Raw genomic sequence first — 15862 nt, forward strand, 5'->3', positions numbered from 1 at the left:
TTGAAATGTGGATCAACTGAAGTTGTATCTCAGCAAAATCTTTAGCTCCTTGTCCTCCATCATCTCTTATACTTGCTTAAGGAGAGAAGTTCATTTGTGATTGTCAGTGCCACATCACTATCTCATTCTCTCAACTCTCTGAATGCAAAACTTGAGCTCTTCCTGAATATTCAACCTTGAAGGTGACAGAACTATGTCATTCCAAACAGACCCCGCTTCAAAAGCTAGATGGGGCCTCTGGTAGAGCTCAAAAATGAAATCTGCAGCTTCTTTCGACCGGCCTACCACTTACAAACATTTGATTTCATCTGGATCGACCAATAAATCTTGTCTCTTTCTTTCCATCCTATCAACTTCACTATCATGAGATATGAGTATCTAATACATTTGGACATTGGCACTTCAAATCAACTCCATTAGAATTTACTTAGTAAATAAAAGCACTAAGTCGTGCTTATTGTACGTGGTGGTTGTCACTTGGGGATGCTAAGTTGATTAGATGACATAAATGGTGAAGAGTTAGCAAACAGAGGTCTTGATTTAACCTTAGGACCTTCCAATCCATTGCTGCTCTATAGTCGAGCATTGCCAACTAATTGGCAATATGTTGTAAATGCATCTGCAAATCTCTTATGTGATTTTAGCCGGGAGTTGACCTTAGGGATGGCAGACAAGTCGAGTCCTTGCAAGCCGGCTCAAGCTTGAGCTCAATATATTCTGTTCATAAGGCTCATGAGCTTTTCAATTTTTATATATTTTTTATTTTTAAATTTTTTATATATTTAACTCCATATCATACTATGTCAACTTTCTATTCAAAATTAACCATATATTATAATTATTAAGTAATATCACATATTTTGAATTAGCTAATTATAAAATATGGTATTTTTATTTATATATTTAATATCTATACAAAAATAAGCTTAATCAACAAGTCACTAAGATCATTATTATTACTATACATTTTTTATTTTATATTAATTATTGATTTTTTAATTTATCTAATAGTTGAAGAAAATTAGGAATATATTTTTGTTAAAAATGGGGTATGTGAAATAGATAGCATTGTTTTCTTTGTTCTTTACATGCAATAATTAGAGTCGTTTGTATTCTGATCTGATTAATGCCACTATTATTGACAAATTTTTCTTCTATTATAATCAGGTATTTAGGTTAATGCTGTCATTATTTGCATTTTCTTCCATGATAATTTGTGTTATGCGATTGTATGTTAAGAGTAACAATGAACGAAGGCAAGAGATGAATAGAGTTCATCATCTGAAGCATGTCATGGTGCCCCCTAGAGCTAAGGGCTTTATAGATTACGTCCGACTACTTGAAGGCATCAGCCTCTATGAAAACAGCATTTCCGGATGCTTCAGCCCAGAATGGTCAGTTCCAGCATAGTTGCAAACTACATTAATAATCACACTAGAAAATTACTTCTTGCAGAAAGACAAGACTGTAGTTCTATCAATTTTTTCTTTGCATGATATAAGATCAACTTACTCTTTGAGAATGTCCTTGAGCACAATACTCTTTCCAGCCCCCATCCCACCACCCATGAGGAGGGGGACTAGGCTCCTGTCTTTATGAGCCATTGGAACCATCACATTCCTGCACTGTGAATCATCGACGGATACAAGTCCAATAGCCTTCATCTCCTCCACTAGTGTGTTAAATACTCTAGCCACCTTCAGATCCTTTATCACCTTTTAAAATCTCTATTCTCTTAATTGAAGAAAGCACGGAAACGTAGTCAAGATTATAGTATATAACCTACTCTGTTACTGAAAAACTGTTTTATTTGGATATCTGAAACTTGTTATGCACTAAGTTAATAACCATCTGGGATACCTAATGTTATTTTCATTTCCATGACAGGGCAACTTACCTCGTCGCTGCCATGACAATGTGCTTAAGCTTCTTTTTCAGCTTGCTTTCAGCACCCAGCACCTGGAGTTACATGTTGGAAGGATGTTAATATGTCGTAGGAAGTGCATTTTCTGGTGTGGATCGAAATAGAGGTAGATGAGAACTTAAAGACATGCCTGACTAAGCATATACGAAGCATGTCTCCAGTGAAATGCAAAGTAACTGAGGCTACATCTCTCCTGCTCTCCACCAGCTTGATCAATAGGGAATTGCAATCTGGTTCGTTCGCCAAATAAGCATACATTTCGTCTTCAGACCCTTCAGCTTGTAAAATGTAATCAGAAGCCTACTTGCTGAGATTTCGGCATTCTCTTCTATCACCGAACCCCATTTGTCTGGCTGCACGTGTACATACACAAACACAAGACACACTGTTAAGGATCTAAATGATGTCCATGTCTAGACATCCACGTAAGGCGTGTAAGATGCAATTTTCTGTGTTCTAGATGCGACTTGTTAACCATATACAAAAGATTTTCATTACATACAATTACCTACATAGTGAGAGATCCTTTCAATGCTCATTACCTGGACAATAGCAACTTCTATACGGGGTATGATCCGTTGATTTTGTATTTTCTTGTGGCAATAATGCACCACCGCTGCCATGTTTAATCCGATGGAGGAGGCTATAAGCATCTGTGTGTATGTGGGTTTGGTGTTGGCATTGATATAATCTGGCGAAAGAAGATAATACAGAGTCATAAATTATTCATGTAATGATTATGTCAATCTTTTTCACAGGAAAATATGTTGTTGAGTGCAACATTTGGTGAGTGAAGAATTTACCTCTCTGCATGTCTCAGTTATGGAAGGAGGAGAAAGAGAACTTTCGTGTTAGTTTGGAGAATTGGACTCTCTGCATGTCTCAATTAACAATGATAATTTTATAACTAAAGTAAGGTTAAAATAATTGGTATTCTTTACTTTTTTAAAAAAAAATTAAATTAAATTTTTAATATTTTATGTTTTAAGCTCACCCAAACAGCCCTCTGAAGTAAACGGATCCACAAGACTACGGCCCAGGCCCGGGCCCAGCCCAACTGAGTTGTTCTGCCCTGAATGCTGCTACTTCCCTCTCTGTTCTCTCTCATTCGAAATTCCGTTGAAGTGTATGAGCTAGCTATGGTTTCCAGGACGTCTTCTCGGTATGCAGCTTCTACTGCAGCATCTCTTGTCTCCACACCTTCTGAAAGATGTAATCTTACAACGAAATTCATACACCCAAAATCCAGGACCGGACCCCAGATCCCGCTTCCGAAATCCCCCAGAAATGACGGAAAGATGAACGTAAATGATGCGCTTGCACAGTTCGACAAAATGCTCCAGATGCAGACACAACCACCCGTTTCATCATTCAACACGCTGCTAGGCACTGTTGCCAAAGCCAAGAAGTATGAAGATTTGTTTTTTATGTTCAATCGGATGGTTGAAGCTAATTTATTGCCGGAGTATATTGGAATGAATATTTTGATTAATAGTTATTGTGATTTGAAGAGAGTTGCTCTTGGTTTTGCTGTTATGGGTGGGATGTTGAAGAGGGGTTACCATCCGAATATTGTTACATTTACTTCGCTGATTAAAGGGTTGTGTGTGGAAGATAAGATTGGTGATGCAGTAGGGTTGTTGAGGAAAATAATCAGAATGGGTGTTTATCCTAATGTGAAAACTTGGGGGACTTTGGTTACTGGGTTATGTAGGAGTGGGAATGCAGGGGTTGCTCTCAGGTTGCACGAAGAGTTGGTGAATGGAAATGTGGGATTCGGACTGAGATTTAAACCCAGTTTGATTTATTATTCTTGCCTTATTGATGGGCTTTGTAAAGAGGGATTTGTTGAAAAGGGTAAAGAATTATTTTCGGAAATGGAGGGTAGGGGTATTTCGCCAGATGTGGTTGCGTATGGTGCATTAATTCATGGTTTATGTAAGATGGGCGAGTGGGAGCAGGCGAAGGGGTTCTTCATTCATATGATGGATCGAGGTATTCGTCCCAATGTTATGACATTTAATATGTTGATAGATGCACTTTGCAAGGAGGGGAAAACTAATGAAGCAAGTGGTTTGCTGGAGATGATGATTCGAAGGGGTGAAAAGCCTGATTCTATTACATTTAACACTTTGATGGATGGGTACTGTCTGGAGGGCAGACTTAATGATGCAAGAGAGTTGTTTGTTTCAATGGCAGCTAAGGGCCATGAAAGAGATATTGAAACCTACAATGTGTTAATGAATGGGTATTGCAAGTGTCATAAATTGAAAGAGGCGATGGACCTTTTCAACGAAATGCTCTGCAAGGAATACAAGCCAACAGTAATTACTTTCAACATTCTGTTAACTGGTCTATTTCAAGCAGGTAAAGTTGAGGATGCACGAAAACTTTATTCTAAGATGAAAGATCATGACCTGACACCAGATTCTGCTACCTATAGTATATTATTGGATGGTTTTGGCAAGAACAATTGCCCTGACGAGGCAATAGATTTGTTTCGATCTCTAGAAAAGTCTGGCCATAAGCTGAACAGTCTAAACTGTAACTGTCTACTCGATGGATTGTGCAAAGCAGGACAACTCGACTTAGCCAGTGAGCTGTTTGCGAGGTTTCCAGAGATGGGCTTAGTACCAACAGTTTATACTTATTCCATCATGATAAATGGGTTTTGCAAGGATGGACAGCTAGAAAAGGCAAACAATCTGTTTCTAGAGATGGAAAACAAAGGTTGTGCTCCTGATGTAGTTACCTTCAATACACTTATGCGAGGGTTCTGCAATAATAATGACGCCCCGAAAGTGGTTGAGCTTCTTCAGAAAATGGCAAAGAGAAAATTTTCACCAGATTCATATACAGCAAGTATAGTTGTGGACTTATTGTCAAAAGATAAGAGTTATTCGAAATTTCTCCAATTGATTCCCAGATTTTCCAACAAGGGCTGAGAAATGGATGACATGCTGAATGTGGGGTGCCAGCAGGTAATTTTAGAGAGCGAGATGAAAGTAGAAGATACTGGATCAAATTCAGGATGCATGAATGAGAAGTTGGAATTTGTGAATTTTCTGACTAGAAATAGGAAATGGGCATGCTATTTCAAACAGAGGTCCTTCGTGGTGTGGTCATTACTGGCTGGATGGTAAGGTATCAAAGTTTGGTATCTCCCAAAGTTAATTTCATCACTCTCTGGAGCAACACTTAGTTAGGACTCTTAGATATGCTGCCCACTCACTGTTATTTACTTTTGAAATTTAAATCAACTATCGTCAATCTTATTTGGATTTCATTGATTGCAAATACCGAGATATGAAACTCTATCTGCTTGCTCTTGAGTGTTGCAAGTGATAACAACTATCCTTGTGTTTGTATAAAAATATCTCATCTCTGAAGTTGTTCTTTTGATAGTCATGCAGGTCTTGTGATTTGGCATGCATTTAGATGATGTCATAAGTATTTCAAGATGGATTATGAGCACTTACCGAATCATTTATGGTTGAGAGAATTTCAGTGTGTGGTTTATTGGGGCCCCTGTAGTGCTGCTACAAAGTGGAAGAGGATTCTACAGCTCTCTATCTTGTATTATATTTCTAAGTGTACAAGATGTAAGTTTTGTTCTTGAACTCAAATTGTGTGCTATTACCAACTGAATCAGTTGTAGCCAGTGATCTAAATCTCTAACCTTCCAGATCAAGTCAAACATCCTGCTGCTTAAGGATTGCCCAGGAACTTTTACAGGAACTAGCCCAACCAGGTGAGATGGCTGAAATATCTCTAGTCACTTTGTTCATTAAAAATGAGCATGCAGGAACAACCGTTCTGCATCACAATTTACCAATCTATAAGCTTCTAGTCAAAAAAATTTAGGTATACGAGGGAATAAAGAAAAGGGACCAAAATTTGGGCTTGGTTTGATATATCAATAGCAAACTGTTCTCGAAATTATTGATGAGTATATAATTAAGCAGATACATTACTAGTCCTACCATCATGCAGTATAAAGACATTTTCCATGTGATTGATGAGTGAGGGATGACAGGGCCGTGTGATTGTGTTGGGAATATTTGTCTTTTGAACAAATCTTTGTCCAAGTGGGCCGACACTTTTTAAAGGATATAAAACGGTGTGGGAAATGTGTGATTCTCTATCTTGAGACTTCATACAATGACCTTGACCCTGAATATTAGTTAATAAACTTTACCTTTATCATACTTTATTGTTTCTTAATATAGGTATCCTCAATATAAAGATTTATACGTGTTTCACATTTATTTGGGAAAAATATGTACTTGCGTCTCTGAAGTGGCTTTTGCCTTGTTGTCCTTGGACATGCTTTAACCTTTCACTGGTCGATTACTAGGAAAGGAAATAGGAGCCTGATCATATACTCTGAGAAATACTTTATACCCGTGTTATAAATATTTGAGTGTAATACTAGAAACAACATCAATTTATAATAGAAAATACGAATTATAAAAAAATATTTCTGAAGAACGTTGGGAGCTCCTAGTTGTACGTTTCTTGTTTTCATTCTGATAATATTCCATCGGAGGTGGCTGCCACATGTTTTTGTGTGTGTCTCTGATCATTGCATTTCACATTAGTTTGATATCTCCTGAGATCTCTGTCAATTATGTGAACTCCCCATCACTGACTACCATCTTTGAGCAGGCAAAAAATGAGAAAAACAAGAAGATGAAAAGAGATGAGCCAGTACACCTCCTTAACGCCCTCAACTCATTATCCTGCAGAGATAAGATGGACAAGATGTAACAAGGTAATAATACTATATAGACTTGTTAGTTGTCTGTATATATGTAAGTTGTAACGACATATTCTCTTTTATCAGCACTAAATAAGATTGGATATGAACGAACCTGCTCTCAAACAATATCTGCCTTAAGTTCAGTGAATCAACACTGCAGCTAGATGGTTGATATGCTGCTTCCCCTACCGCCCATGATTTTTCTGCAGAAAAAAGTTGGAAGACCCCAAAGAAATCACACAACAAGAACTTTGGCAGTTATTCGATTCTTTTGGTTGAGGGGAATGAAGCCTGGTCCGAAATCATTCATTTACGATGAACAATTCGAACATTGTTGGACGAAAGATTTCGCACCAGACAACATTCCCCTCAACATATATGAATATGCAACAAAAGGTGAAGAAACAATTGAAGCATGGAATGGGTAGAAGGAGATGGATGATTTAGGCATGCATTATCTTTTATGGGGTCCTTTATATACGTAAGAGATTCTCTCTTTGGTTCACTTGACAGGGAAATCCACTTTTAAGTACTCACGCACATCACCGCTCACATGAAGAGAGCTAGCCAATGTTGTAATCTAGTTTAGTACCTTAAGATTTATACATATAATTGTAATATTTATGCAAGTATTGATATGTTCTTTTATTTTTTATCATAATGAAAAAATTTATTATTTTGGATAGGTCTGTTTATGCTTGAGACACGACGCCAGGGACACTGATTTTTTCCTTGAGTTGGTCGAGAACCCATATTTTAGTGCTAATTACTTTTTCTTGATTAGAGTAAATCATATAAAATTTTCAAATGAAAAATTTTGAAAAAGCAGAGTATTAGTTCCCTTTGAAGGTTGACTTTGATTAAAAAGGGGTTGACTTTGTCTCTTATTCCCAATCTCAAGTAAAGTATATATCTTTAGGTTCCCACTAGGGTAAAGGAGGGATGGTATGCATCAACCTTTTATGCCAAGCTTACATGGGAAGCTCACCTCAATTTCCCCTCCCTCTCAACTTCAAGCTCTAATATATTATATAGGTAAGATGAGGTTAAGTATTTAGATGAATAGACTATAAAAAAAATAATATCTTTATATATCGCGAGAATATTAAAATAGGATAAGCGTTTCGTATTTTTATTCAAGATCGACCAAAATATCAGTCTAAACGTTAGAGGACTATAGTGCCTCACCAGTGACCCTTTTAATTTATGAACGCAAGTCACACATCGGACTTTAATTCTATAATCGACCTCATTGATTATGAATTCATACATAATTAACATTGAGCTCTCCTTAATAAATAAACAAATATATCGATAAATTTTGTCTTGAGTTATTCAATATATCAAGATATGCATGATTTAGAACTAGTATTAGATCAATTTACTGAAATCGTAATCATCCAGCTTATTAGTTTGGGTGTCAAAGGATTACACATAATATGTATCCATGACCATTTAATCTTCTAATTTCGTTATTTTTCATGGCACTTTCTGCTTCAATTTGCCAAAATAAATAAATAAAACGTAATGAATGAACATAATTTAGAGTGGTACCGAAAGTTTAGCAAAATGTTGGTTGATGTACAAGTGTGAAAGTAGCAAGTAAAGCGGCTTTGTTAAAAGTAAGACAAGATTGAAAACATCAACATTTTGGCAAGCAAATGACGCTTTATCTTGTCAAAATTATACAAGAGTATTGTCAAAACACTATGTTAATTAGAATAATACAACCTCATTTTCCTAATCAATTCGAGGACTTCAATTATACTAATTATGTTTCTGTTTTGTGGCTCGTCTCATTCTTTTGTTATTTTATTATGAAAATTGAAGGTTCAAATATAATACGATATTTACAAATAATTTTAATTTAATTTTGATGATGTCCCAATTGACAACAAAAACATTATGCTAATCTGATTATTTTAGGCCTCATCCTATTAATTTTTTTCTGATTTCATATGAAAAATTGAGATTTCATGATTTGAGTATCACAAGTAATTCTGCAACTTAGTTTTGGTGGCACAAATGGAATTTGTCCAAAAGTAGGAGGGCTAGTTTTGAAATAAGGCAAAAGTATGGGGGTAAAGAGCAACTACCCAAACTTCGTTCGACGCCGCTTTTAATAAAACCTATCCGATATTTTTTGTTTCCAATTCAATTCCCGCTCCCTTAGACGCTCACGCTCACGGCGTGCGCTCTTTCTTCTGCTGAGTTCAGAACTTCTCAAAATTTCTGTAAGTCTGCGACTGCCCGTGATTGCGTGGAAATTCAATTGGCATTGGTTTAATTTGCTTATGTACTGTCGGCTTTTTGTTTTTCGGGTCGATTTTCCTGTTATATGCATTTTGATTTTAGTGCAAACAATGGAGTTAGGGTTTTTAAGTATAGATTCTGGAATGGGGGTTCTTAGTTTTGATCGTTGTTTTAATTTTGTTATGGAGGCTCTTTGCATGAATCTCTGTTGGAGAAAGAGGGAAAGGTTGTTTAATTGGGGTTTTGGTTTTCTCCATTAGCATGTTGCGCGCACATATGCGGTTGGTACTTTCTATGTTTGTTGTTCCTGGATTAAGGCAAGAAGTGTATTGCAAAAATTGTGGTAGTATTATTATGGTTTTGGCTTGTTTATTTCCGAGTTACTTATCTGTATATTTTGTTTTTGTACCATTATGAAATGTTGAAGTCATGAAGCTTTATTTGTGGTTTTGGCATTTTAGTATAAGATTGGCTAAGCTATATATGCTGCCATGAGTTGATTTTTTCTTTCCCAAATAAACTATTGGTTCCAGTTACAATATCCACTTGCTTTTTGCCAAAACATAGGGTCCTGGGGACTTAGAATGGCAGATTATTTTGTCTGTTTTTATCTGTATTTTGTGGTGAGATATATAAATGTACTGTTTTCTTTCTCTATTTGTGTAATGCCTTGAAGCTTTATATCCTTTGTAATCTTTTTGATGTAAAAGTTGAGAGAATTTTGCTTGTGATTTATTTGTTTGATTTGACAAATTTTCAATATCTATCATTTCAGCAAATGGCAGAAGAAAATTTTGAGGAACAGGACTTAGGTAATGTGGAAGAGATGGATAATGTGCCTGAGAACTCGCATCCTCCAGAAGAAGTGCAAGAAGATGAAGATGATTCAGGTGTTGTTGAGGAAAAGAAATGGCCTGGATGGCCTGGAGAGAATGTGTTTAGGATGCTAGTTCCTGTTCAAAAGGTTGGTGGTATCATTGGACGCAAAGGAGAGTATATTAAGAAAATATGTGAGGAAACAAAGGCTCGAATTAAGATTCTCGATGGTCCTCCCGGGACCACTGAAAGAACTGTGAGTTATTGTTGCCCTTCCCCAAATTTTATTAAAAGTATCTTTCTTGCTTCATGATTTCTGTTTCGGAATTTTAAATGTTATGATGATTCTGAGAAACTTCTTCAGAAAGTCGTTAAGTGATTCATCTTGCTTACATGCTTATGCTGATGATGAAATTGTATTGCTTGTCCAATGTTGTAATATTCAGAATACTTCTATGTTTAGAAGGCCTGTGTATGTTGTACCAGTCGTCTGACTTGCAGATCATCTGCTTCTGATGTTATACTTGCTTATATTCTGTGAAGCACCCGATATGTCTAACAACTGCATGATGTTTAGGCACAAGTAGTTATATTATTCATCCAGATGTTGGGAAAGATTTCAGATGCTTTTCTGGCACTGTTTGCATGTTTTCAGCAGTTAAGTATCCTTATATAACTTCATTATTGTTAGATTCTATCTATGAGGAGACTGCAGCTAAAAATTTAAAGAATCAGCTGGAAACTATTTTGTTCAAGTATTAAGCCTGAATACATTTTTATTCAACTTCATGTGTTGGGGACTGGAAAGCTTATATGACTAAGAATATCATCACAAGAGGGAAGAGCTTGACTTTATTCAGACGTATGAATGAAACATTGAAAAACATAACATTATGGGACAAGTTGGATGCCAAATATATCCCAATTTAAATCAATTAATATTCATACAACCAATGTTAAACAAGAGGTTCTCTTTACTATGGTGACCAAAATGAATCCGTGCAGGTTTTGCATATTAAGCAAGATTTCAATCTATCATGTGGCCAAGAAACCAGAAGAATCAAAGATCCAGATTGCAGCGATGAGTATTGAGCAATTGCAAGTGCTGATATGTCCTTCTGACTATATGTCAGATTGATTTTTGTGCGGACATCTGTACCAAGAAGCATTGCTCTATATCTGGTAACTTCAGAACTTGGTAGATTGGTGTCTTGCAAAAGTTGTAAACTCTACAGAGAAACAACAATGTAGTGGACTCATAAGATGCTTTACCTAACCAAGTGTAGATTTATTTTAGATAATTCGACAAACAGGAGTTACTAATAAAAAGGATACAGTGAGAATAAATTAAAAGCTGCATGATTGTTAAATTACATTATAAAATCTTTCATCAACAGGTAAATATCAATGCTAACACCCAAAACATGTGTTAAACTTAGGACATAGCTCCGTTTTCCCTATTCTACGTGTTTCTGCCCATATATTATCTTGAGAAGTAGCACAACTTCTTCATACATTCTGGATTCTATGTGATGTGAACACTGGAAGTCTTTCAAATATGCATCTTTTACTTGTTAATTGGCAATCATGAGCATATACTTGTTAATCCTGATTGCATTTTATCCTCTTCATATTATGCTGCATATTTAGGTGTTAGAGTAAATATTATAGTTAGTGCTAGACCTTATGATGAAAATAAACAATTCCCATACCGTTGAAATTGTGAACCACAAGTCACTTCCAGTTTGATTAGTAATATAGAGAGAGTAATATGTGATATGGGCTTTCCACTAAGTGGTCCTGTATGCTGCAGAATTATTTTGCACAATGGTGATTGTGCAAAATGCTTGCATCAATGAAAATTATGTAAAGTTCTTGGGCATTTTTACAATATTTATCATCTTGAATGACCTGAGTTCGACATATATGCTTTCCAGCAATGGATAGTTGCATATGTCAAGCCATGCATAAAGTATCATCCCACATCTCTTTTGTTGGATGCAGACAAATCTGGCCTTCTGATTTTACAACTATGGTTACCGCATATGCAAATTTTATATTGAAAAGGATTACTGTAATGCTTCTTTAAGAAATAACACCTTTCACCATCTTTATCAGGTAATGGTATCTGCAAAGGAGGAGCCAGATCTTCCAATTCCACCTGCTTTGGACGGGCTTCTCAAGATCCATAAACGCATTGTTGATGCAGACTCAGATCCATCCAATGCACCATCAGGGGGAACAGTTTGCACAAGACTTCTTGTCGCAGCTACGCAGGCTGGCAGTTTAATTGGGAAGCAGGGTGCCACTATAAAATCAATTCAAGATGATTCACATTGTACTATTCGAGTTCTTGGAGGAGGTAACTTTTCTATGACTGTATGTGCTGGTAATTGTTGCTATCAAACTCTTTTCCTGTTGATTCAGATTCAATGATTCAGGTTCCTAGTTGTTCAATTGCTCATGTACATTCATCTTACTTAATCCTTGAGACTATCTATTCTCCATGGCTAAGCTTGTATTTAATGCTTTCTGGATACATACCTTGTGAAAATGTCAATCACTTATCTAACAACAATTGCACCCTTTCAGAGTGTTGTAGTGGATAATTTTGCTTTAAGTCCTGTGTTTACCCAGGGAGTTAATACACAAGTTTGAGCTCTTTGGCAGAGTATGGAGTATATGCACTTTTTTAGTGTCCACATGGATGTATATTGAAGTTTACTTGACCTTGATCTATGAATATGGATATATCTGCTTTTATGAACTATAGGGCCTCTGTGTGAATTTTGAATTATACACTGAACAGATTACATAATCAATATATTCTAAGAGCTTGCCTTTTGTCTCAAAATCATTTTTGCAGAGAACTTGCCTGCAGTTGCTCTACCAGATGACAGTGTAGTTGAGATACAGGGTGAACCGGAAGGTTTGCATAAGGCTGTTGAATTAATTGGTACACATCTTAGGAAATTTTTGGTAGATCGAAGCGTTATTGGAGTATTTGAAATGCAGGCAAGTCCTATAGAAGAATTTAAGCATTTTATGGTCTTCGGCATCTTCCCTATCCATATTAACGGAAGTTATTACTTCACCTGATCAGATGCAACAGCCAAATTCTCGAGCAAATCAAAACATTCCCCCATCCCAATCCTGGGGACTTCCTCCTTCAGCTTTCCCCATGAATCCTGGTCAACTTGGTTATGGGTCGAACGCTCCATTCATGGCACCTCCGCCTCGTCAATATGATAGTTACTATCCACGTGTAGACTTGCCTCCTCTGGAGAAGCAGCCTCGCTCCGGCCCACCTAGTTATGGCAGAGATGTGCCGGTGGGAGCTCACACAAATAACCTGCACCCCCAACAAGCAGTTATTGCAAAGGTAGATTTTGCTTCAATCTCATCCACGCAATTCAGTCCGTAGAATGCTTCTCTAATTTTCATTAGTGAAGGATGGAAGATATGAATGATTTTCTTCAATATAGTATTTTGATTGGTTCTTCTATATATTTTAATAACTGCCTATTGCAAGATTATCAAGAGTTGTCATTTGGCTGTATCTCTAATGTAACATGTGTCATACTGCTGCTTTTCCTCTAGACCTTTGAAGGCTGAAATTGTTGGCTGACTGTATTTTTATCTGCAATTTGTTGGATAATACCCGAATCATAAGATGTGAAGGGATGATGTAAATTTGGAAATTGATCTGTAGGCTCAGGGCATGTTTCTAGCTGTGATTGCATTGTACACATTGCTCCAACACTACCTCTACATCGTCTGAGGATGTTGGAAAGGCATTGGTCTTAACTGTCAGAGTGGTTTACTTCTTCAGTTCTCATGACCATTGATGCTCTCTTTCCATCTTATTTTTTATAGGTCACACAGAACATGCAAATTCCATTATCATATGCTGATGCTGTCATTGGTGTTAATGGTGCAAATATTAGTTATATTCGTCGTGCTAGTGGTGCAACTATTGCAATACAGGAAACAAGGGGTGTTCCTGGTGAGATGACGGTTGAAATAAATGGCTCGGCAGCGCAAGTTCAAGCAGCCCAACAGTTGATACAGGTATTTCCTAGTTCCATTCTTATTCTTATCTGCAAGTATTTGCTCTTTAAGTTTTCTGGCCTTGAGAAGATTCTGTTGTGTTACTTTCCCCAAGTTATATAGATCTAACATCTGAAGAAATTTATCATGTGATGTGTTATTTATCATGACTTGGTGGTCTTTAGTTCCTATAGACCAAGAATCTTTGACATCCTTGATAGGTCCTGTTGTACTGTGTACTGGTACTTTTTCCACTATGACTATTCTTATGAATTATCGTTCCGTTATATGAACAGAATTCTATTGCTGATGCGGTAACCAGTTCACAGAATACTGCTGGAGGACCACCAAGTCAAGGTTATAATCCCTATGCCCCTCAGGGTCCAGTTTATGGTTCTTCAACATCTAACACAGCTGGTCAAGCTGGCCATGCGCCCAATGGAGATTATGGTTCTATGTATGGCACCAGTTATGGCTACTAGAGATGAAATGCTGCTCTATTTACGGATGGATTTTGGCTTTAGATAACAAGGCTTTCAATTATTAGAAGTTAACTTGCTGGTGTAGAGTTGTATTAGATAGTCGATGATTCTGTATCAGGTACTGTTGACCTTGTCTTTTCTATGTAGTCCAGGTGATTGTGAATCGTTTACCCAATCTCCTCTGTTGCTTTTGGCAGTTGTTTTTTTTGGTAGCTTCCAGGCATACAATTTAAGCCACCCCCCTGGTGTTATCTACTTTTATGTTGAATTTGCCATTTAGCTTGATTATCTATGTTAGGAGAAGAAAAGTTATTATCTAAAAGTCCCCCTGATTTTGAGCATATTAATTCAACCTCTAGGTCAACTGATCAGCAGTTGTTAGGATAGCTTAGTTTCTGCACTGTTCTGTTATATATTGTCAACTTCTTTCTTTAATTGCTTCTGTAGATCGAGTCATCCCAAATCTAGTTGCTTTGGCGGCCCATCAACAGGCGAAACAACATATGATGCATCATACAAATTCTGTTGTCTTTAAGCGCCACAAATGTGTAGCAATTTTATGGTTGTCAAAATGCGACAGCAATACCTTGTTATTGCTTCGGTGAGCAAGTTGCTTGGATATAATTTCTCTCGTATGTAAAACAAGAACTCCTGTCGTCCTATGTGTAGGTGACACTCCTATGCGTTTTATTTTTTTCACTTTCCAATTATTGAATTTTATCACTTGTTTTCTTCGAATTTTCCTTTAAAATGTAATTATAATAGTATCATGGATTAGTGTAATTTAGTTACATATATGAAATTAATACAAAGATTTGGCCCTATAGATACTACACCATGATACTATTATAATTACATTTTAAAGGAAAATTCGAAGAAAACAAGTGATAAAATTCAATAATTGGAAAGTGAAAAAAATAAAACGCATAGGAGTGTGTCACCTACACATAGGACGACAGGAGTTCTTGTTTTACATACGAGAGACTAGGGCTGTCAACGAGTCGAGCTCGAGTCGAGCTCGACCATTTTTGTCGAACTCGAGCTCGAGCTCGACTCTGTGATTTAGAGCTCGAGCTCGAGCTCGACGCAGTATATTTGAGCTCGAACTCGAGCTCGAACTCGAGCTCGATTTGTCGAGCTCGAGCTTGAGCTGTCGAGCTCGAGTTCCAGCTCGAGCTCGAGCACTTGTTCCAGAAAATTGTAGCAGAAAAATTTAACATTGCAGCAGAATGGAGGTGGGAAGGAGAGAAGAAAGAGACGATAGGAAATTCAGAAATGTTACCTTTTACAACATTACAACTCTTTTACAAATAACTCTCAAAGCAAACAAAAGTGTAAGGAACTAAGGCTGGAAAGGAATCTAACAACAAGAATTAAACAAATCCCCTAAAAACACAACCTAACCCAAGAAAAAAAATTAAAGACGATGCTAAAAACACACCCAAATCCAAGAAAAAAAATCCCCCTAAAAACCCAAGAAAAACAAGAATTAAACAAATCCCCTAAAAACACAACCAAACCCAAGAAAAAAAATTAAAGAAGATGCTAAAAAGACACCCAAACCCAAGAAAAAGA

The 15862-nt window shown here is 36.8% G+C and overlaps 2 protein-coding genes and 2 long non-coding RNA genes across 7 annotated transcripts; 2 read left to right on the top strand and 2 right to left on the bottom strand.

Moving 5' to 3' along the window:
• Positions 1944–2804, bottom strand: LOC110012141. The gene is made up of 2 exons (XR_002287279.1): positions 2728–2804; positions 1944–2615 (listed from the first exon to the last, which is right to left on the bottom strand). It is a non-coding gene; the product is annotated as an uncharacterized LOC110012141 (long non-coding RNA).
• On the top strand, positions 2992–7304 carry LOC105163386 (pentatricopeptide repeat-containing protein At3g22470, mitochondrial). Of its 4 annotated transcripts, none has more exons than XM_011081704.2 (5): positions 2992–5068; positions 5330–5526; positions 5611–5675; positions 6593–6698; positions 6771–7304. In XM_011081704.2, exon 1 carries the CDS (start codon positions 3001–3003, stop codon positions 4867–4869), a length of 1869 nt encoding a protein of 622 aa, XP_011080006.1. In that variant the 5' UTR covers positions 2992–3000; the 3' UTR covers positions 4870–5068; positions 5330–5526; positions 5611–5675; positions 6593–6698; positions 6771–7304. The 4 variants fall into 4 exon arrangements, with proteins under 4 accessions (XP_011080006.1, XP_011080007.1, XP_020550324.1 ...); XM_011081705.2 differs by having other exon boundaries at positions 2992–5063; XM_020694665.1 differs by having other exon boundaries at positions 2992–5526.
• Positions 6504–6934, bottom strand: LOC110012140. Its single transcript, XR_002287278.1, has 2 exons — positions 6799–6934; positions 6504–6666 (listed from the first exon to the last, which is right to left on the bottom strand). It is a non-coding gene; the product is annotated as an uncharacterized LOC110012140 (long non-coding RNA).
• LOC105163387 (flowering locus K homology domain) lies at positions 8815–14604 on the top strand. The gene is made up of 7 exons (XM_011081709.2): positions 8815–8920; positions 9715–10011; positions 11874–12117; positions 12622–12770; positions 12859–13137; positions 13632–13826; positions 14102–14604. Exons 2-7 carry the CDS (start codon positions 9718–9720, stop codon positions 14285–14287), a joined length of 1347 nt encoding a protein of 448 aa, XP_011080011.1. The 5' UTR covers positions 8815–8920; positions 9715–9717; the 3' UTR covers positions 14288–14604.

This window comes from Sesamum indicum, linkage group LG6, assembly GCF_000512975.1.
Source record: "Sesamum indicum cultivar Zhongzhi No. 13 linkage group LG6, S_indicum_v1.0, whole genome shotgun sequence".
In the NCBI taxonomy this organism is placed as follows: domain Eukaryota; kingdom Viridiplantae; phylum Streptophyta; class Magnoliopsida; order Lamiales; family Pedaliaceae; genus Sesamum; species Sesamum indicum.

What these genes read in the sequence shown, in the direction of transcription:
- LOC105163386 (XM_020694665.1), top strand. Translation starts at nt 3,001, where the DNA reads ATGCTGCTACTTCCCTCTCTGTTCTCTCTCATTCGAAATTCCGTTGAA.
- LOC105163387 (XM_011081709.2), top strand. Translation starts at nt 9,718, where the DNA reads ATGGCAGAAGAAAATTTTGAGGAACAGGACTTAGGTAATGTGGAAGAG. An exon ending in CCGGGACCACTGAAAGAACT is followed by an intron (nt 10,012 to 11,873) that starts GTGAGTTATTGT and finishes CATCTTTATCAG; the next exon opens with GTAATGGTATCTGCAAAGGA. An exon ending in AACAAGCAGTTATTGCAAAG is followed by an intron (nt 13,138 to 13,631) that starts GTAGATTTTGCT and finishes TATTTTTTATAG; the next exon opens with GTCACACAGAACATGCAAAT.